Genomic DNA, 21,275 nt, shown 5'->3' with positions numbered 1-21,275 from the left:
CATCATTTCTTCTGTCTTCATTCTACCTTAACATGTTGACCTTTTGATTATGCAAACATTTGCACAAAATGTTGTGCAAACATTGATTAAGCAATTTCATCCACCATGATCCGACCAAGATAACTCTAATCACTAATAAACCCCCATTAACCTCTCATACATCTGTCCTCCAGTAAGCATATCTGTCAATGGTGAAACAGTTCATTCACTCCTGAACGAAATGAGAAGAAGAGGAAGCACTCCCTCTACTGGGTTAGCAACACTTCAAGCAGCAGTAACAGGCCCTCATCCTTTCATCTCACCAACAAACCGAATTGTCACTTGTATCAGGGAATGCTACACAGTGGAAATGTTACTTGAGGGATTATTTGATAAATAAGGATAACTAACATAGCCATACTATACCACTTTTTTTGTATAATGAGGTGAGATTCTCAGAGCTAATTATTAAAAACACAAGTTCATTAAAACCAGGAGCAAGGGAATAGTAGACAGTTGCAATGCAACAGTAGTCTATTTAATTTCCATTTTCCAGATCCCCATGGAAGGGACAAAAATGTTATAGAGTTCAGATTAGTAGGTCAGTCAATTAAAATCTCAGTACAATCAATGATGCACCTACATTTTTTGAATATTCTTTAGAAATATTTTGGCACATTTTGGAAACATTCTTGCTTGGCCACTTTATAAGAGGTTTTACAGGAAGGTTCTTAATATAGATATTTGCACTCCATTACAAAAACTCTGAAGGTGATCTCCTTGTTGCTGCTACTTAATCTGAGTTTCATTAAAGCGACCAATAAGAGGTTCTCAAAGCTCAGACATCCACACCCTACTTCCACACTGCTCTTTAGATTGTTGAGAATCCATTAAAAGATTGCAGTAGTCATACCAGTGAAAACAGAAACTACAATCCTTTTGTTTAATAAACAAACAAAAAACCATATATTTCTGAGAGTTTCTTTTAGTTTGATGTTCTCGTCTTACATTAAAATGTTGGTCATTTAGCAGGCCAGACGCTCTTATCCAGAGAGACTTACAGTCAGTGTATTCAACTAGCCATGTTTCTGAAGATCAAATCACTGAGAACAATTGTATAGAAAAACATACACAAATTATTATTATAAAACACCCATCTAAAATAGTACTTCTGCTGAGCCTTGTCAGCTGTGGAGGAGGCTGTACTGTAGATTGGACAGAATACCTGCCTTGTGATCAATCAGTGACTCAGCAGGAATGGTGCTGGAATGTACAGTACCAGTCAAAAGTTTGGATACACCTACTCATTCAAGTAGCCTCTTCAAACTCAGGAGGCTGAAGAAATTTGGCTTGTCACCTAAAACCCTCACAAACATTTACAAATAACACAATTGAGAGCATCCTGTCAGGCTGTATCACCGCCTGGTACGGCAACTGCAGCGCCGACAACTACAGGGCTCTCAAGAGGGTGGTGTGGTCTGCACAACACATCACTGGGGGCAAACTACCTGCCCTCCATGACAAGACCCGATGTCACAGGAAGGCCAAAAAGATCCTCAAGGACAACAACCATCCGAGCCACTGCCTGTTCACCCCGCAACCATCCAGAAGGCGAGGTCAGTACAGGTGCATCAAAGCTGGGACCGAGAGACTGAAAAACAGCTTCTATCTCAAGGCCATCAGACTGTTAAACAGCCATCACTAGCACAGAGAGGCTGCTGCCTACATACTGACTTGAAATCATTGACCACTTTAATAAATGGAAAACTAGTCACTTTAATAATGCCACTTTAATTTTACATATCTGGCATTACTCATCTCATATGTTTTCTGTATTCTATACTATCTATTGCATCTTAGCCATGCCACTCTGACATTGATCATCCATATATTTATATTTATATATTTTTTCTTATTCCATTCCTTTACTTAGATTTGTGTGTATTAGATATTTGTTGTGGAAATGGTAGATATTCATTTTAGATATTGCTGCACTGTCGGAACTAGAAGCACAAGCATTTCACTACATTTGCAATAACATCTGCTAACCATGTGTATGTGACAAATACAATTTGATTTGACTTGATTTGAAGAGAAATGATAGATAATCAGTGCTCATCGGCGATTGGGCATAAACATTACACAAGTTGTAATTCGCAAATTCACGAATGAGTGGTTTGTAAGGAATCAGTGGCTAACCGCAGGCGTTGCAAAGCAATCACTATTTTACTTCCCCTGCCAGCTATTCGGTGGAGAGTGTGTGTGGTCCAAATCTGTGTTTAAGGGTCTTTTCCAAGCTTCAAAGGATAAATATTCACATGCAACAGGGCAGAAAAGGTGGAATACATTGGCCATGCTGTCAATCAAGCATGACTTCCAAACGACCTCCAACTGGGAAAATACGCTTTGAACTGTCATCCAAATCGGAGTTCCAAGCCGGGAACTCTGGCCTCTTTCTAGAGCTCCGACCTGAAGATCACTGAAGTCATGATTCAACTATATTTTCTTCTGAGTTCCAAGTTGTCTTGAAAGCACAATAAATCCAGAGAATAACAGACTTTGATGACAAAGTTTCATGACAGAATTTGACCACAAGAAGGATCGGTGTGCCACATTCCTATTCAAGTAAGCACAGCACAACCATGTGAGTCCAAAAATGTATTGTATAATGCTGCATAAATTATGTGATATGCTAGAGAGAGATGTAGACTGTAGCTAAGAAAGTAATACTAAGTGTATGTTGTGTAGTAAGCTGTTAGTAACCCATGTGCCTCACCCTAATAATTTGATCCCTTTCCCCCTCATAACTCAGCCTACTGTTCTGAGTTGGTGGTGCACATTTAGCATATAGCCTGTTTTAGATAAATGTCATCATTATAAACTGCTCAAAAAAATAAAGGGAACACTTAAACAACACAATGTAAGTCAAAGTCAATCACACTTCTGTGAAATCAAACTGTCCACTTAGGAAGCAACACTGATTGACAATACATTTCACATGCTGTTGTGCAAATGGAAGAGACAACAGGTGGAAATGATAGGAAATTAGCAAGACACCCCCAATAAAGGAGTGGTTCTGCAGGTGGTGACCACAGACCACTTCTCAGTTCCTATGCTTCCTGGCTGATGTTTTGGTCACTTTTGAATGCTGGCGGTGCTTTCACTCTAGTGGTAGGATGAGACGGAGTCTAAAACCCACACAAGTGGCTCAGGTAGTGCTGCTCATCCAGGATGGAGCATCAATGCGAGCTGTGGCAAGAAGGTTTGCTGTATCTGTCAGCGTAGTGTCCAGAGCATGGAGGTGCTACCAGGACACAGGCCAGTACATCAGGAGACGTGGAGGAGGCCATAGGAGGGCAACAACCCAGCAGCAGGACCGCTACCTCCGCCTTTGTGCAAGGAGGAGCAGGAGGAGCACCGCCAGAGCCCTGCAAAATTACCTCCAGCAGGCCACAAATGTGCACGTGTCTGCTCAAACAGTCAGAAACAGACTCCATGAGGGTGGTATGAGGGCCCGACATACACAGATGGGGGTTGTGCTTACAGCCCAACACCGTGCAGGACGTTTGGCATTTGTCAGAGAACACCAAGATTGGCAAATTCGCCACTGGCGCCCTGTGCTCTTCACAGATGAAAGCAGGTTCACACTGAGCACATGTAACAGACGTGACAGAGTCTGGAGACGCTGTGGAGAACGTTCTGCTGCCTGCAACATCCTCCAGCATGACCGGTTTTGCGGTGGGTCAGTCATGGTGTGGGGTGGCATTTCTTTGGGGGGCCGCACAGCCCTCCATGTGCACGCCAGAGGTAGCCTAACTGCCATCAGGTACTGAGATGAGATCCTCAGACCCCTTGTGAGACCATATGCTGGTGCGGTTGGCCCTGGGTTCCTCCTAATGCAAGACAATGCTAGACCTCATGTGGCTGTAGTGTGTCAGCAGTTCCTGCAAGAGGAAGGCATTGATGCTATGGACTGGCCCGCCCATTCCCCTGATCTGAATCCAATTGAGCACATCTGGGACATCATGTCTCGCTCCATCCACCAACGCCACGTTGCACCACAGACTGTCCAGGAGTTGGCGGATGCTTTAGTCCAGGTCTGGGAGGAGATCTCTCAGGAGACTATCCGCCACCTCATCAGGAGCATGCCTAGGCATTGTAGGGAGGTCATACAGGCACGTGGAGGCCACACACACTACTGAGCCTCATTTTGACTTGTTTTAAGGACATTACATCAAAGTTGGATCAGCCTGTAGTGTGGTTTTCCACTTTAATGTTGAGTGTGACTCCAAATCCAGACCTCCATGGGTTGATCAATTGGATTTCCATTGATAATTTTTGTGTGATTTTGTTGTCAGCACATTCACCTATGTAAAGAAAAAAGTATTGAATAAGAATATTTCATTCATTCAAATCTAGGATGTGTTATTTTAGTGTTCCCTTTATTTTTTTGAGCAGTGTATATAATAATTGTAAGAGCTTTCATTGTCTGCTTATATGCCCCCTTTATTTATCATACGGTTCTGACTTGGTTTACAGGGAGAATACTATAAGAACGGCCCATGTTCTAAATTCTGTCACTGTACATTTCAAAAATGCTAAACAAATAGTTATATTGACTACGTCAGTCTTAGCTCACTCATTAATGTTGTTGTGTCTTTGGCTATGCCGGATTAAGTGATGTGACATGCTATTCTATAAAATAATTTATCCATAGTTAATATTACCTGATTGAGCTAATCATGTAAATGTAATTAACTAGAGTCGGGGCACCACTAAATAATATTTATAGAGCTGTTATCTTCTGAACAAACTCATAAAGACCTAGTAATATTTTACATCAATAGCAGTCAATATTAATCATCATCTTAATTCAGTCTCATCTGAAAGTTGTAAATTCTTGGTTATCTGCATGAACCCTGGCTAACAAGTGGAATCAGCAATACAAAATTGGGTTTAATTATTTATTTACTAAATACATAACTAATCACACAGAATTACACATACACATAATTAAATCATTAACGTGATTACAAATTAAGTCATGAAGGAATACGTCCCTAGCGGGCGGAACAGATATGACAGCTGGTTACAGAAAAGCAAAGGGCTGGGTTTGAGTGAAAGAGTGGGAAGACTGAGGAACAAAGGGAATACGCTGTGCTATCATAAATACAGTATCTTATGCATTCTAAATTAACGCTCATTTGGAAAAGGAAAATGCAATAAATATTTACTCTGAGCTGCGCTTCGGTAGGTTGGTGGTAGATGGAAGGCCGTGTTGCCCAACCGAGTCCTTTGTCCTTTGAAGAATGTCTCTACTGGTAGATTGGATACGTTGTAGTAATGTTGTTGTGTGTGTATGTGACAAATAAATTTGATTTGATTTAGATGGAATACTCTGTCTGTTCCTTCCTAACCTGCGTTTGCAGCTGCTGTTGCTAACTCAACGGCTAGGACGTAAGAGTGAATAAGAGTTCAAAGTTCATACCATTCGCAACCAAAGCTCACGCTGATGTTGGCTTCGTTCTGTAGTCATTATCTGAACCATTCTGACATCGGACCGTCGTCCTCACATCCTCGGAACAGGAGGTTATATCGTCGTCAAGGCTTTATACAGGAAGGGAGAGGAGGGCGTGTTTGAAAGTTTTTATAGCCCATGTCCCTTCACAGGGGCGGGCCACTGATTGAGCAGAGCCCTACCTTATGAAAACCCAAATCTCACATTTTAGAAGCTAAAATCACATTTCATCCCATCACGAATAATTTCATATTCAAACATTTAAATTGAACAACAATTCCATGTGAATCCGATAACTCTGATGTGTAGACTTTCCACTGTAGAGTTTATGTCATTTTATCATTGATGAGAATGTCTCAGATGACAACCCAACTGACATCATATTCATTAAGTACCACCGCATATGTACAATTGGTCGGATTACCAGAATATAGTTCATTTCCCCCACCTTCTGATGTTCCCAGAATCTCTATGTTCACCAAGGGTTTTGCAAATGTAACATCAGTAGGGTAGAGAGAGGAAAAGGGGGGGGGTAGGTATTTATGACTGTCATAAACCTACCCCCAGGCCAACGTCATGACAATGTCTTAATCGAAATTACAAATTGCCTCTTATCTGTTCATCATTCCATTATGCCATAGTTTGTACATGTAAATTGTCAGTAGAAACCACATTTGTTTAAACAATTCAGCCATATCAACTATGTTTTTTTAAAAGGCAGTAAATGAGGCTGAATTAACTGTTTCGCTGCCAGACAAGGCTCTGCTGATAGCCAGGTGTAGGATAGACATAGGTCTGTAACAGTTTGGGTCTAGAGTGTCTCCCCCTTTGAAGAGGGGGACAACCGCGGTAGCTTTGCAATCTCTGGGGATCTCAGACGATACGAAAGAGAGGTTGAACAGGCTAGTAATAGGGGATGCAACAACTGTGGTGGATAATTTTTAGAAAGTGAGGGTCCAGATTGTCTAGCCCAGCTGATTTGTAGGGGTCCAGCTATCTGGATTTGGGTGAAGGAGAAATGGGGGAGGCAATGAGATATTTTTTGTAGATTCTGTTGAAGATATTTCTGTACGTTACTGTTCTGTCTTGCATATCCACATTATGCCAATCATAAATGTATTTTATCATTTTTTTATGCTTACAGTAAGTGTCATAAAAATCCAGAAAACTCAGGAGTTCAATGTGTTGTGGGCCCTCTGGAAAGTCCTAAAATGGTGGAGAAGGATGAGAAGTATGTACTGAGCAATTTGCTCTTTTCTGTAGACATATCTAAGGTATAACTGACACAAACCTCAACTAGTACCATGGGAATACTTTTAGCCAGCTGATTCCACAGTTTTTTCTTCAGGAATGTCCTCTCTTCATTGCAGATTTGACCCATCACACCACTCACTAATCAAGAAACCCACTACTGTCACGTCTCTTGTCAGAATGAGGATCGGACCAAAGCGCAGCATGGTAAGTGTTCATGATTTTTTATGACTCAAAACACTCTAACATAATAAGAAAACACAAACAGTTCTGTAAGGCAAATCAACCATACAGAAAACAACTACCCACAAAACACAGGTGGGGAAAAAGGCTGCCGATAGACAGCTGCCTCTGATTGAGAACCACACTTGGCCAAAAAAAAGAAATAGAAAACATAGAAATAAAGAAACTAGAATGCCCACACTAGTCGCACCCTGGCCTAACCAAAATAGAGAATAAAGGCCTCTCTATGACCAGGGCGTGACAACTACGCTCCAGATCGCCTTCTGTGCCCAGAGGTCCTTCATGAGGATCTACCCCATCACATCACTCTTATTAATCATTAATAAAATAAAACAATGTGTCTTTCTATGCATATGTAATGTCTGTGGGTGAATTATGAAACAATTAGTGTATGAATATGTGCAAAAATAATGTGATGTAGATTTGTTTTTCCCATTGCTTGATCTATTTTAAATGTAAGAATATGTTGCAGATTTTCTGCAACAATACGTTCTCAACAAAAACTTTTTTCAGATCAGGTAGCGACTACTCTCTTCATTTGGAAGGGATGTAAATACAGCACTAAATTAAAAAAGTTAAGGACGCCACCCAGTGCTCTAACTATCGCCCACTATCCTTTATAATCACAGATATTAAACTATTTTCTACAATTCTTTGATCACCTCTCGAAACATGCTTAACTAAATTGGTACATCTGGACCTGTTAAACTATCCTCAGATAACCTCCGTCATCTATTACATATCCTACATGCTTCATCAGAAACCAAAGCTCCTTGGGCAGTTCATACCTCAAAGCAGAAAAAGATTTTGATAGACTATAATGGTCATATCTTTGATCGACGTTGGAACATATGGGACTTGGCATCAATATCCTTAATATTATTTAAGTACTAAATGCCAGTTCCTCAGCCATAGTAATAACAGGCAATACCTGCTCTTTTCCATTCAGAAGAACTAGAAGTAGCAGGCAAGTTCTCTGGCAAAGGCATTTCAACAATCGAAATAAATTACACCAATATCTCTCAATTCTACAGATCACGTCATCTCATTAAAACGATATATCTTACTTTATCTAGAACATGTTTCTCAATCCCTCCCAAAGACATTCATGATCATAGACTAATTCAGCTCCATCTCAAGTTATACAATGAACCTAACCAAATCGGCCCTACTGCCTCTCAAGACCCTGCCTCTCAAGACCCTATCTCTACTTATGGAATCCCAATCGTTTACCATTTGAAATATTTGGGAATAGATATATTTCCTTCCTTAAATATCCTAAAATCATTGCCAGAAACTTTAACAGTAGATGGACTAACGTCCCAGTTACTTTAACTGGCAGAATATCAATATATAATCTATTGTTAAAATTAATATATTGCCACAGCTGAATTTCTATAGTTCAATACTTCCCTTGTCTACCCCTTCTGGCTATCGGGGGGGAAAATTCATAGTGCGGTTTTGAAATTTATATGGCAAGGTAAGCAATTCTGGATAAAACTCACAAATTTACAAAAAGAGAAAGACATAGGATTATCGGTACCAAATTTAAAGTTGTATTTCCAGCTACTAGAGCTTCTTCCCATCCTAAATTGGTATAGACATGATTCTACCGCTACCCTGGCAGAGTATAGAGAGACATTTGGTGTCTCCTATTGCCCTGGAAGAGGTGGTCTTCACTGATATATCCATTGAACAATGTAAACTACGCTTTGGTCCTATTATTGCTCACACAATCTCTAACTGGCGCAAAATTGAAAACAATGTAACTGGGAATCAAGATGGCATGCCCATACTCCAATATTTCACAATAATGCCTTGCGATCTGGAGGGCAGCCATTTGCATCCCTCCAATGGTCCAAATGTGGAACCCGTATTTACATTTAAGTAATTTAGCAGATGCTCTCATCCAGAGCGACTAGGATTAAGTTCTTTGCTCTTGGGCACAACAGAAGATTATTCACCTAGTCTGCTCAGTGAGCCAAAACAATGACCTTTTGATTACTGGGCCAAAGCTCTACGCTAGGCTATCTGCCTGCCATATCCTCGCTGATATCATGGGCAGTAAAGGTTTGAGGGTGGTGTAGGTGTCCTGGACGGCAGGTAGTTTGCCCCCGGTGATGCGTTGTGCAGACCTCACTACCCTCCGGAGAGTCTTACAGTTGTGGGCGGAGCAGTTTCTATACCAGGCGGTGATACAGCCCGACAGGATGCTCTCGATTGTGCATCTGTAGAAGTTTGTGAGTGCTTTTGGTGACAAGCCGAGTTTCTTCAGCCTCCTGAGGTTGAAGAGGCGCTGCTGCGCCTTCTTCACAACACTGTCTGTGTGGGTGGACCAATTCAGTTTGTCCGTGATGTGTACGCAGAGGAACTTAAAACGTACTACTTCTCCACTACTGTCCCATCGATGTGGATAGTGGGGTGCTCCCTCTGCTGTTTCCTGAAGTTCACAATCATCTCCTTTGTTTTGTTGACGTTGAGTGTGAGGTTATTTTCCTGACACCACACTCCGAGGGCCCTCACCTCCTCCCTGTAGGCCGTCTGGTCGTTGTTGGTAATCAAGCCTACCACTGTAGTGTCGTCTACAAACTTGATGATTGAGTTGGAGGCGAGCATGGCCACACAGTCATGGGTGAACAGGGAATACAGGAGAGGGCTCAGAACGCACCCTTGTGGGGCCCGAGTGTTGAGGATCAGTGGGGTGGAGATGTTGTTACCTACCCTCACTACCAGGGGGCATCCCGTCAGGAAGTCCAGCACCCAGTTGCACAGGGCGGGGTCGAGACCCAGGGTCTTGAGTTTGATGACGAGTATGGAGGGTACTATGGTGTTAAATGCTGAGCTGTAGTCGATGAACAGCATTCTCACATAGGTATTCCTCTTGTCCAGATGGGTTAGGGCAGTGTGCAGTGTGGTTGCGATTGCATCGTCTGTGGACCTATTGGGGCGGTAAGCAAATTGCAGTGGGTCTAGGGTGGAGGAGATATGGTCCTTGACTAGTCTCTCAAAGCACTTCATGATGTCCTCCAAGATGGCGTAGCAGTCAGACGTGTGTTTTGTCTTGTCCCGTCCTGTCTGGTGTAAATATAGTTTTCCTCGTTTTTTTTCTGTATATATTTCGTACATATTTTAATCTCACTTTCCAACTATTGGCTGAATATACTCTCCTGCAACCCGCATCACCCAAAATGTGGTACGGATCTGCTTTTTCTATACTTTAGAACCGGAACCCCCATCAGAAGCTAGCCAGCTAACTAGCTACTAGCTAGTACTCAGTTAGCCACTGCTAGCGGTCTTCACAGCTAACTAGGACACCAGCGCGACATCAACCCAGAGCATATCAGACTGCTTTTTCTCTACCACATCTCCGGATTCCTACCGCAAGCTCTGAACCTTTACACCGGATCATCGCAACTAGCTAGCTGCAATCCGTGTGGCTACTCCTGGCTAAAGTCTCTGCCCCAAAGCAAGCACCAGTTAGCCTTGAGCTAGCCTCGAGCTAAGTCCATCTCCCGACTAGCCGAAGAGGTCCAACATTACCTCTCTTGCCAATTGGCCTGGACCCTTTACTGCCGACACGGAGCCCCGCCGATCCATCACGACTGGTCCGCCAACATAATCGTCCGAGGTGGTTTCAACAGGCTTTTCCGTTGCGACATCGCCAAAGATCCATCTGCTGGCCAAGGCCCGCGAGCTTTCTGAAACGCTGTGTCTCCAGCTCACCTAGCGTACTAGAGCACCTGTAGCATACTCCTGGGCTACAATTACCCGGGCCCACGACCGGTCTGTCGATGTCACCGCATGAAGAGGAATAAACAGACTCACCCCATCGCGACGTCCCTCAAAGGTTAACTCTCTAGCCCTCGCTATCTCCCTGCTTGCTAATTCGGCCTGCTAATGGCTAGCTTGTCTAGCGCGGGCCTACGAACTGTAAGCTTGATAGCACAGGCCTGCTAACCGTCTGAAACACCGCGTCCCAAACACTCTCTGAACCCATTTACTTTCTATCTCCTTTTGATTTTTATTTTGTTTATACCTTCCGGAAACCTGCCTCACCCACTGTGATACGGAATCGCTATTACTTTTAATTTAAATTTTATTTTTATGACTCACTCAAGAACCTCCAGACGCTAACCAGTTAACTAGCTACAAGCTATTTAGTCATTGTTAGTTTCTTTTTAAACCTGGATAACACTCGCCAGTCCAGCTTCCCTGCCCATCCACCGCTTCCCCCTGGACACTGATCTCTTGGCTACATAGCTGACGCACACTGGACTGTCCATTAATCACGGTACTCCATTCTGCTTGTTTGTTTTATCTGTCGGCCCAGTTGCCTAGTCAACGCCATTTTACTTGCTGTTTGTTATGCTAGCTGATTAGCCTCGCCTACTATTTTTAGCTAGCTTTCCCAATTCAACACCTGTGATTACTGTTTGCCTCGCTGTATGTCTCTCTCAAATGTCAATATGCCTTGTATACTGTTGTTCAGGTTAGTTATCATTGTTTTAGTTCACAATGGAGCCCCTAGATCCACTCTGCATACCCGTTACCTCCTTTGTCCCACCTCCCACACATGCGGTGACCTCACCCATTACAACCAGCATGTCCAGAGATACAACCTCTCTCATCATCACCCAGTGCCTGGGCTTACCTCCGCTGTACCCGCACCCCACCATACCCCTGTCTGCGCATTATGCCCTGAATATATTCTACCATGCCCAGAAACCTGCTCCTCTTATCCTCTGCCCCCAACGCTCTAGGCGACCAGTTTTGATAGCCTTTAGCCGCACCCTCATACTACTCCTTCTCTGTTCCGCGGGTGATGTGGAGGTAAACCCAGGCCCTGCATGTCCCCAGGTACCCTCATCTGTTGACTTCTGTGATCGAAAAAGCCTTGGTTTTATGCATGTCAACATCAGAAGCCTCCTCCCTAAGTTTGTTTTACTCACTGCTTTAGCACACTCTGCTAACCCTGATGTCCTTGCCGTGTCTGAATCCTGGCTCAGGAAGGCCACCAAAAATTCAGAGATTTCCATACCCAACTATAACATCTTCCGTCAAGATAGAACTGCCAAAGGGGGCGGAGTCGCAGTCTACTGCAGAGATAGCCTGCAAAGTATTGTCATACTTTCCAGGTCCATACCCAAACAGTTTGAACTACTAATTTTGAAAATTACTCTCTCCAGAAATAAGTCTCTCACTGTTTCCGCCTGCTACCGACCACCCTCAGCTCCCAGCTGTGCCCTGGACACCATTTGTGAATTGATCGCCCCCCATCTAGCTTCAGAGTTTGTTCTGTTATGTGACCTAAACTGGGATATGCTTAACACCCCGGCAGTCCTACAATCTAAGCTAGATGCCCTCAATCTCACTCAAATCATCAAGGAACCCACCAGGTACAACCTTAACTCTGTAAACAAGGACACCCTCATAGACGTCATCCTGACCAACTGGCCCTCCAAATACGCCTCCGCTGTCTTCAACCAGGATCTCAGCGACCACTGCCTCATTGCCTGTATCCGCCACGGAGCCGCAGTCAAACGACCACCCCTCATCACTGTCAAACGCTCACTAAAACACTTATGTGAGCAGGCCTTTCTAATCGACCTGGCCCGGGTATCCTGGAAGGACATTGACCTCATCCCGTCAGTTGAGGATGCCTGGTCATTCTTTAAAAGTAACTTCCTCACCATTTTAGATAAGCATGCTCCGTTCAAAAAATGCAGAACCAAGAACAGATACAGCCCTTGGTTCACTCCAGGCCTGACTGCCCTCGACCAGCACAAAAACATCCTGTGGCGGACTGCAATAGCATCGAATAGCCCCCGTGATATGAAACTGTTCAGGGAAGTCAGGAACCAATACACGCAGTCAGTCAGGAAAGCTAAGGCCAGCTTCTTCAGGCAGAAGTTTGCATCCTGTACCTCCAACTCCAAAAAGTTCTGGGACACTGTGAAGTCCATGGAGAACAAGAGCACCTCCTCCCAGCTGCCCACTGCACTGAGGCTAGGTAACACGGTCTACACCGATAAATCCATGATTATCGAAAACTTCAATAAGCACTTCTCAACGGTTGGCCATGCCTTCCGCCTGGCTACTCCAACCTCGGCCAACAGCTCTGCCCCCCCCCGCAGCTCCTCGCCCAAGCCTCTCCAGGTTCTCCTTTACCCAAATCCAGATAGCAGATGTTCTGAAAGAGCTGCAAAACCTGGACCCATACAAATCAGCTGGGCTTGACAATCTGGACCCTCAATTTCTGAAACTATCTGCCGCCATTGTCGCAACCCCTATTACCAGCCTGTTCAACCTCTCTTTCATATCGTCTGAGATCCCCAAGGATTGGAAAGCTGCCGCAGTCATCCCCCTCTTCAAAGGGGGAGACACCCTGGACCCAAACTGTTATAGACCTATATCCATCCTGCCCTGCCTATCTAAGGTCTTCGAAAGCCAAGTCAACAAACAGGTCACTGACCATCTCGAATCCCACCGTACCTTCTCCGCTGTGCAATCTGGTTTCCGAGCCGGTCACGGGTGCACCTCAGCTACACTCAAGGTACTAAACGATATCATAACCGCCATCGATAAAAGACAGTACTGTGCAGCCGTCTTCATCGACCTCGTCAAGGCTTTCGACTCTGTCAATCACCATATTCTTATCGGCAGACTCAATAGCCTCGGTTTTTCGGATGACTGCCTTGCCTGGTTCACCAATTACTTTGCAGACAGAGTTCAGTGTGTCAAATCGGAGGGCATGCTGTCCGGTCCTCTGGCAGTCTCTGTGGGGGTGCCACAGGGTTCAATTCTCGGGCCGACTCTTTTCTCTCTATATATCAATGATGTTGCTCTTGCTGCGGGCGATTCCCTGATCCACCTCTACGCAGACGACACCATTCTATATACTTTTGGCCCGTCATTGGACACTGTGCTATCTAACCTCCAAACGAGCTTCAATGCCATACAGCACTCCTTCCGTGGCCTCCAACTGCTCTTAAACGCGAGTAAAACCAAATGCATGCTTTTCAACCGATCGCTGCCTGCACCCGCATGCCCGACTAGCATCGCCACCCTGGATGGTTCCGACCTTGAATATGTGGACACCTATAAGTACCTAGGTGTCTGGCTAGACTGCAAACTCTCCTTCCAGACTCATATCAAACATCTCCAATCGAAAATCAAATCAAGAGTCGGCTTTCTATTCCGCAACAAAGCCTCCTTCACTCACGCCGCCAAGCTTACCCTAGTAAAACTGACTATCCTACCGATCCTCGACTTCAGCGATGTCATCTACAAAATGGCTTCCAACACTCTACTCAGCAAACTGGATGCAGTCTATCACAGTGCCATCCGTTTTGTCACTAAAGCACCGTATACCACCCACCACTGCGACTTGTATGCTCTAGTCGGCTGGCCCTCACTACATATTCGTCGCCAGACCCACTGGCTCCAGGTCATCTACAAGTCCATGCTAGGTAAAGCTCCGCCTTATCTCAGTTCACTGGTCACGATGGCAACACCCATCCGTAGCACGCGCTCCAGCAGGTGTATCTCACTGATCATCCCTAAAGCCAACACCTCATTTGGCCGCCTTTCGTTCCAGTACTCTGCTGCCTGTGACTGGAACGAACTGCAAAAATCGCTGAAGTTGGAGACTTTTATCTCCCTCACAAACTTCAAACGTCAGCTATCCGAGCAGCTAATCGATCGCTGCAGCTGTACATAGTCTATTGGTAAATAGCCCACCCATTTTCACCTACCTCATCCCCATACTGTTTTTATACTGTTTTTTATTTATTTACTTTTCTGCTCTTTTGCACACCAATATCTCTACCTGTACATGACCATCTGATCATTTATCACTCCAGTGTTAATCTGCAAAATTGTATTATTCGCCTACCTCCTCATGCCTTTTGCACACATTGTATATAGACGGCCCATTTTGTTTTCTACTGTGTTATTGACTTGTTAATTGTTTACTCCATGTGTAACTCTGTGTTGTCTGTTCACACTGCTATGCTTTATTTTGGCCAGGTCGCAGTTGCAAATGAGAACTTGTTCTCAACTAGCCTACCTGGTTAAATAAAGGTGAAATAAAAAAATAATAATAATAAAAAAATGACGGAAGTGAGTGCTACGGGGAGGTAGTTGTTTAGCTCAGTTACCTTAGCTTTCTTGGGAACAGGAATAATGGTGGCCCTCTTGAAGCATGTGGGAACAGCAGACTGGGATAAGGATTGATTGAATATGTCCGTAAACACACCAGCCAGCTGGTCTGTGCATGCTCTGAGGACGAGGCTGGGGATGCCGTCTGGGCCTGCAGTCTTGCGAGGGTTAACACGTTTAAATGTTTTACTCATGTCGGCTGCAGTGAAGGAGAGTCCGCAGGTTTTGGTAGCGGGCTGTGTCAGTGGCACTGTATTGTCCTCAAAGCGAGCAAAAAGGTTATTTAGTCTGTCTGGGAGCAAGACATCCTGGTCCACGACGGGGCTGGTTTTCTTTTTGTAATCCGTGATTGACTGTAGACCCTGCCACATACCTCTTGTGTCTGAGCCATTGAATTGCGACACTACTTTGTCTCTATACTAACGCTTAGCTTGTTTGATTGCCTTGCAGAGGGAATAGCTACACTGTTTGTATTTGGTCATGTTTCTGGTCACCTTGCCCTGGTTAAAAGCTGGCAAGCTCATCATGTCTCAGTCTAAACTGTACACTCAGAAATACAGAAAGGAGTGGGAATCAAACCCTGAATTCAAAGGCTAATTGAAGCCGTTTATTGGAAATGATACAAGGGCATACTGCCTGTACTGTCAGCAAGATTTCTAAGCCAAACTTAGTGATGTATAAAAACACATGAAAACTCTAAAACATACTCAGAAGGCAAAGCCTTATAACAGTTCCACCCAAAACAAGCTGACATTTCTTTTTTTTTTTAAATAGACTCTGCAAAAAAAGGCTGAGGCCACCATGGCATTAGCTATCGCTGAACACTGTTCCATGCTGGTGTAACCGATGTGAAATGGCTAGCTAGTTAGCGGTGGTATGCGCTAATAGCGCCGCAGCTTTTGTGGAGCGATGGGTAACGATGCTTGAGGGAGACTGTTGATGTGTGCAGAGCGTCCCTGCAGGGCGAGGGGACAGGCGTAAAGTCTATACTCTTACACTGGCATGTGATCACATCAGAGAAGCGTGTAGAGCTGCTTTCTCAGACTCTACTGCTGCTACCCACTTCAAAATGCACAGGACAAAGTGCACAGACATTATTAATGGTGTTTTAGCACCATACTTTCTGAAAAAGTTGGTCGCTGATGTGGGTGACCAGCGTTTCAGCCTCCTCGATGAGTCCACGGATGTAAGTGTTTCTATGTACCTGGGGGTTGTGATAAGGTGACATCAAGCAGACAATCGTATTAACATTTCTGGGGCTTGTTGAGTTGGAGGGAGGAGATGCCAAATATATAGCCCGTGCTGTTGTGGCTTTCCTCGAGAAGTGTTGACTTAAAAAATAAAAACTCCTGGGGATAGGGACTGACAATGACTCTGTTATGACGGGGATTAACAATGGGGTCCATAAAGTGGAGGAGTATGTCCTCAAATATCTGGTTCTTATTCACTGTGTGTGCCACTCTCTGCAGCTTCCTCATTTGTAGTTCTAAACATATTTAGGGTTTTTACTCACTTTTTTGTCTCTCCCAGGACGTCACCTACAGCGTCCATCACAATTACATGCACATTGCTAATTATGCAAATTAGGCGATTGCGTCATTTAACGCCTTTTAGGACAGCCAATGGCTACTTTCCTTACTGAGGAGTTGGCAACACTGCTCTTTGGGACGGCACGGAATCCCAGCGGAGAAAGGGGAACCGGGCCAGGCAGAGACAGTAAGGGCGGTTCGTCGCTCCAGTGCCTTCCGTTCACAACCCTGGGCCAGACTACACTCAATCATAGGACCTATTGAAGAGATGAGTCTTCAATAAAGACTTAAAGGTCTCTCACATGGACAGGCAGACCATTCCATAAAAATTAAGCTCTATAGAAAGCCCTACCCTACTACTTAGCTTCGGCTGATGGAGGTCCGGGGTGAAAAAGTTTAATGAAAAAAGTTGAGCGAGGGAAAAAATGTAACAAACCGCACAGCAGCACGTAAACCGGAATGACGTCACTGGCCACGTCACTCTAAACGAGGGCTGAAATATATTGAGCATGCGTGTTGATATTCTTTGCTGATTTGACAGGAAACGAAAGGAAGGTGAGACTGCTTTATCTGTTATGGTTTGTATCGTTTTATGTGTTTTACCCTGTTATAATATAAAACGGACAAAGGAATTCATGATTTTTAATACATTGTCAAAGATTCACGTATTATTTGTAAATATACTATTTGCAAGTTGGTTATGTTCTTGACTGCAAGTCGTCGACCCAGTTAACGTTAGTTAGCCAAGTACACGTAAGCGTAAACCTGCAGATATTTTTTATTTTTTTGCTATCTAGCTGCTAACCGGTATCTCGTAATGTTAATTTTGTCAGATTGTGGTTAACGCTTTGTTGACCATGTGGTTTTTGTAATCCATTCAAGAAAATTGCAGCTAGTCAGCTAACTAAGGTCATCTTTCGTTGTAACATCTGGTTGTAGATAATCGTTAGCCACCGTAGCTAGCACATCTCATAGCGCCAAGTTCAAAGTTGACACCACGTACACGTATGCTTTGGCTGTTAAAAAAAAAAACTCTGAATCAAATTTGTACCACGATCAAATTGTGGTAGATTGGCCGATAATCTATAACGTCATTAGCTAACGTTAGATGGGTGTATTTAATTATCCAATACTATGTTGAAATCTTAGTTTTGACACGAATGGATCAAATATTGGTCATTTTATCCTCACTTAGCATTGCTAGTTGGCACTTCGCTTTATCTTATCATACGAAGTGAATGAGTTTTACAATATTTAGAAATATAACGTTAGGCATATAGCCAGAGGCGGCAGGTAGCCTAGTGGTTAGAGCGTTGGACTCGTAACCTGATCGAATCCCTCCAGCCGAAAAGGTAAAAATCTGTTCGTTCTGTCCCTGAACAAGGAAGTAAACCCACTGTTCATAGGCCGTCATTGAATTTGTTCTTAACTGACTTGCCTAGTTAAATAAAGGTAATTTAAAAAATGCTACTCTTGTATTTTTGTCAGGGATCAATGATTCTTTGACGGGACTGAAGTACACACGACACTTTTTCACTGTAATTTCACTTGAGTTTGTATTGACTACTTTTCCTACTCTATTGCAGATGAGGGCTCTGTACGTGTTTGCTCTACTGGGTCTGCTGGGTTTGGGGACAGGAGAGGAGGGGGCTCGTCTGTTAGCTTCCAAGTCCCTGTTGAACCGTTATGCCGTTGAGGGCCGTGATCTCACACTGCAGTACAACATCTACAACGTTGGAACCAGGTATTGAAAAATTACATTGAGTGTTAAGACAAGCCATTCAATGTCAGTCTCTGTGTGCTGAATATTAGTTTATTTGTTTGCTTCCCAATTCTGTACCCTTATCCCAGAGTGTGAGGTTTCACAATCTGCCTTAACTCATTCTGAATACTCGTTCCACAGCGCTGCCCTAGAGGTTGAGCTGTCTGATGACTCCTTCCCCCCTGAGGATTTCGGCATCGTCTCTGGGATGCTGAATGTGAAATGGGACAGGATCGCCCCGTATCCTTTAAAGGCACAATCCTACAATGTCTCAGCTCAACGGCTCCTAAGCACCAATCTTGTATGAAGCCTACCGCTTACTCTGAAGTTGTATTGCAGATTCTCAAGTTCAGTTGTCAAACTCATTCCACGGAGGGCTAGTGTCTGCAGATTTCCGCTCCTTCCTTATACTTAATTGATGAATCAATTAGTAAGGAACTCTACTCTCGACACCTGGTTGTCTAGGGCTTAATTGAAGAAAGAAAAAACTGTAGACACTAGGCCTTGCATGGAATGAGTGACAACCCTGCTCTAGTTGTTTATCTTAACTGTCCCCAGTGCCAGCAACGTCTCTCATACTGTGGTACTGCGCCCCCTGAAGGCCGGATACTTTAACTTCACCTCTGCCTCCGTCAGCTACCTGGCTCAGGAGGGAGGACAGGTTGTGGTAAGGGAGAGCAGAATCATCTATGCAGACCAGGGCCTGTATTTATAAAGCATTTTAGGAGTAGGAATAATGATCTTGGATAATGTTTTCCCTTTTACATCATAATGAATAAGATTGCATGGACAGCATGGACTTGGTCCTAGATCAACACTCCTATACTGAGATGCTTTATAAATACGGGCCCTAACCTGGTTTGAAATTATATTTGAAATCTTGATACTTTGAGTGTTTGCTTAAGCACTGGCATGTGGTCAGGGTTTGAACTTTTTTGTGCTTTTGTATTGGTCCCATTGCAATAGTTAGTTCCATCAAGCAGAGCTGAAGTATTTAAAATGGTATTTGAACTCCAGTCTGCAGACTTGCTCTGTTCTCTATTCTCTCCAGTCTGGAAGTTATTCTCTGCTACATTAACATGCAGAATGTAGCTTAATAGCCTATTAGGCTGGTGTTGATATTTCCTGGCAATTGTTTTTATGCATTGTGCACTTGCACACATCCTGTTATGGATTTCAAATAATTGGAAACTCGTCAATGCAACTAGAGACTGATGCAGAGTAGTGGTGTTTGTGACCTTTTGAGGAAATTAAACCCCCTTCTGTCTTCCTACAGGTTGGCTACACCAGTGCCCCTGGACAGGGTGGGATTTTAGCTCAAAGGGAGTTTGACAGGCGTTTCTCCCCCCACTATGTAAGTCATTTGTCCTTTCAAAGCATTATGGTTGTTATAGACCTCTTACAGGAGTGTTTGGTGATATACCACATATTTGGAGCTAACTTGATGCCCTTCGGGCTGACTTCCTGGCCCCATATTACTCTTAATCCTAGTCTTAAATGCATGCTCAATGGCAAACCTTTTATTTGAAGTGATTTTTACTCGAATGTCTCAATCTGAGTCCAGGAAACCAGCATTTTGTTGGACAGAGGCCTAGACTAAAATATCCTTGCAAAAATACAAGGCTTTAGTATGTTCATCAGAAAGAACTAGACTCTCCATTTCTTGGCATACATATAGTTGCTTGCTCAGTATTTGTGTAATGTATGGAGGTAGAACAAAGCCAGTACTATGTCTTCGGTACCAGTGTGTTATCGTCTCCTGGTCCTATCCTCAATTGCTGGCAAACTTGAAAATAAATGACTAGGCATCTGTTTACCAACCAGTTACCAGCCACCCCAAACAAACTAGACTGCAAACAGCCATGCTTAATTTTGTTATATTCTCCATGCCCTGTTTCTTTAAAATGGAACCCCACTTCAGTAGGGTTTTGAAAGATCCCCCCCCCTATTTTTAATGGACAAGAAGTACTTGCCCATTTTCAAAATGGTATCTTGCTGAATTTGACCCAAGCCTTGAATTGGCTGTGACATCACATCTCCTTCCCTCACCCCCCTCTCTCTCTCCAGCTGGACTGGGCTGCTTTCGGTGTAATGACCCTCCCCTCCATTGGCATCCCCCTGCTCTTGTGGTTCTCCAGCAAGAGGAAATACGACTCGCCCAAGGCCAAGAAGAACTGACCACTCTACTCTCCACTGTGGAACTAGCTAGGGATGGGGTTGAGGTTTAATAACTTGTACTGTTTCACACTCTTGTGTTGACACAAATGTGCAGGCTCAGATATTTTTTTGTCACTTTGTCCTTCCCAGCATAGTTATAGCAACCATGCTGGATGTGTAACCACACTAATGCTCTTCATCTCAGTTCTGCTCAGTGGTGTGAAAAGGGTATTAGTAGATTGGGAGGCGAGTGACTGTATTTTATTAAAATAGCATAATTACCCATATTGGGGGTAAACGAGAACATGTGATCGGGGAAGATGTGCTTCCTTGTGATTGGGAGATTGAGCTTTGTTGACTATAGCGGTCGATGATGGGCTAGAGGTTTCATTGCTGGTTTTTCTATTCCATACACGCACATGCATTCCATACGGTACACAAAGTCCCACTACAGCTACAATGCAAGAATGGCTGCATTTTGTTTTATTTTGAAATTAATTTGAAACCCTCAAAGTAATTTCTACAGAACTTAATTTCTCAGGTGACTTGGAACTTCATGTTTGGGAAATAAACAAACACGCTGGGTTTTATAAAGTGAGATTCTTGTTTACCATTCTCTTAATCTTTTTGTGGGGTGCTCTTCAAGGGTAGATTGGGGCACAACTTCTGTAGATGC

The 21,275-nt window shown here is 43.7% G+C and overlaps 1 protein-coding gene and 1 non-coding gene across 2 annotated transcripts; both read left to right on the top strand.

Moving 5' to 3' along the window:
• Nucleotides 1-17,083: 17,083 nt before the first annotated feature.
• LOC124043423 (translocon-associated protein subunit beta) lies at nucleotides 17,084-21,197 on the top strand. The gene is made up of 6 exons (XM_046362027.1): nucleotides 17,084-17,235; nucleotides 18,267-18,424; nucleotides 18,584-18,682; nucleotides 19,001-19,109; nucleotides 19,719-19,796; nucleotides 20,510-21,197. The coding sequence occupies exons 2-6, from the start codon at nucleotides 18,267-18,269 to the stop codon at nucleotides 20,618-20,620; spliced, it is 555 nt and encodes a 184-aa protein (XP_046217983.1). The 5' UTR covers nucleotides 17,084-17,235; the 3' UTR covers nucleotides 20,621-21,197.
• LOC124044787 lies at nucleotides 20,096-20,231 on the top strand. Its single transcript, XR_006840725.1, has one exon. It is a non-coding gene; the product is annotated as a small nucleolar RNA SNORA57 (small nucleolar RNA).
• Nucleotides 21,198-21,275: the final 78 nt, after the last annotated feature.

The sequence above is a fragment of the Oncorhynchus gorbuscha genome, linkage group LG09 (genome assembly GCF_021184085.1).
Source record: "Oncorhynchus gorbuscha isolate QuinsamMale2020 ecotype Even-year linkage group LG09, OgorEven_v1.0, whole genome shotgun sequence".
Taxonomy (NCBI): Eukaryota; Metazoa; Chordata; class Actinopteri; order Salmoniformes; family Salmonidae; genus Oncorhynchus; species Oncorhynchus gorbuscha.
Note: the sequence above shows the minus strand (reverse complement) of the source record. Positions and strands in the feature narration are given on the sequence as shown.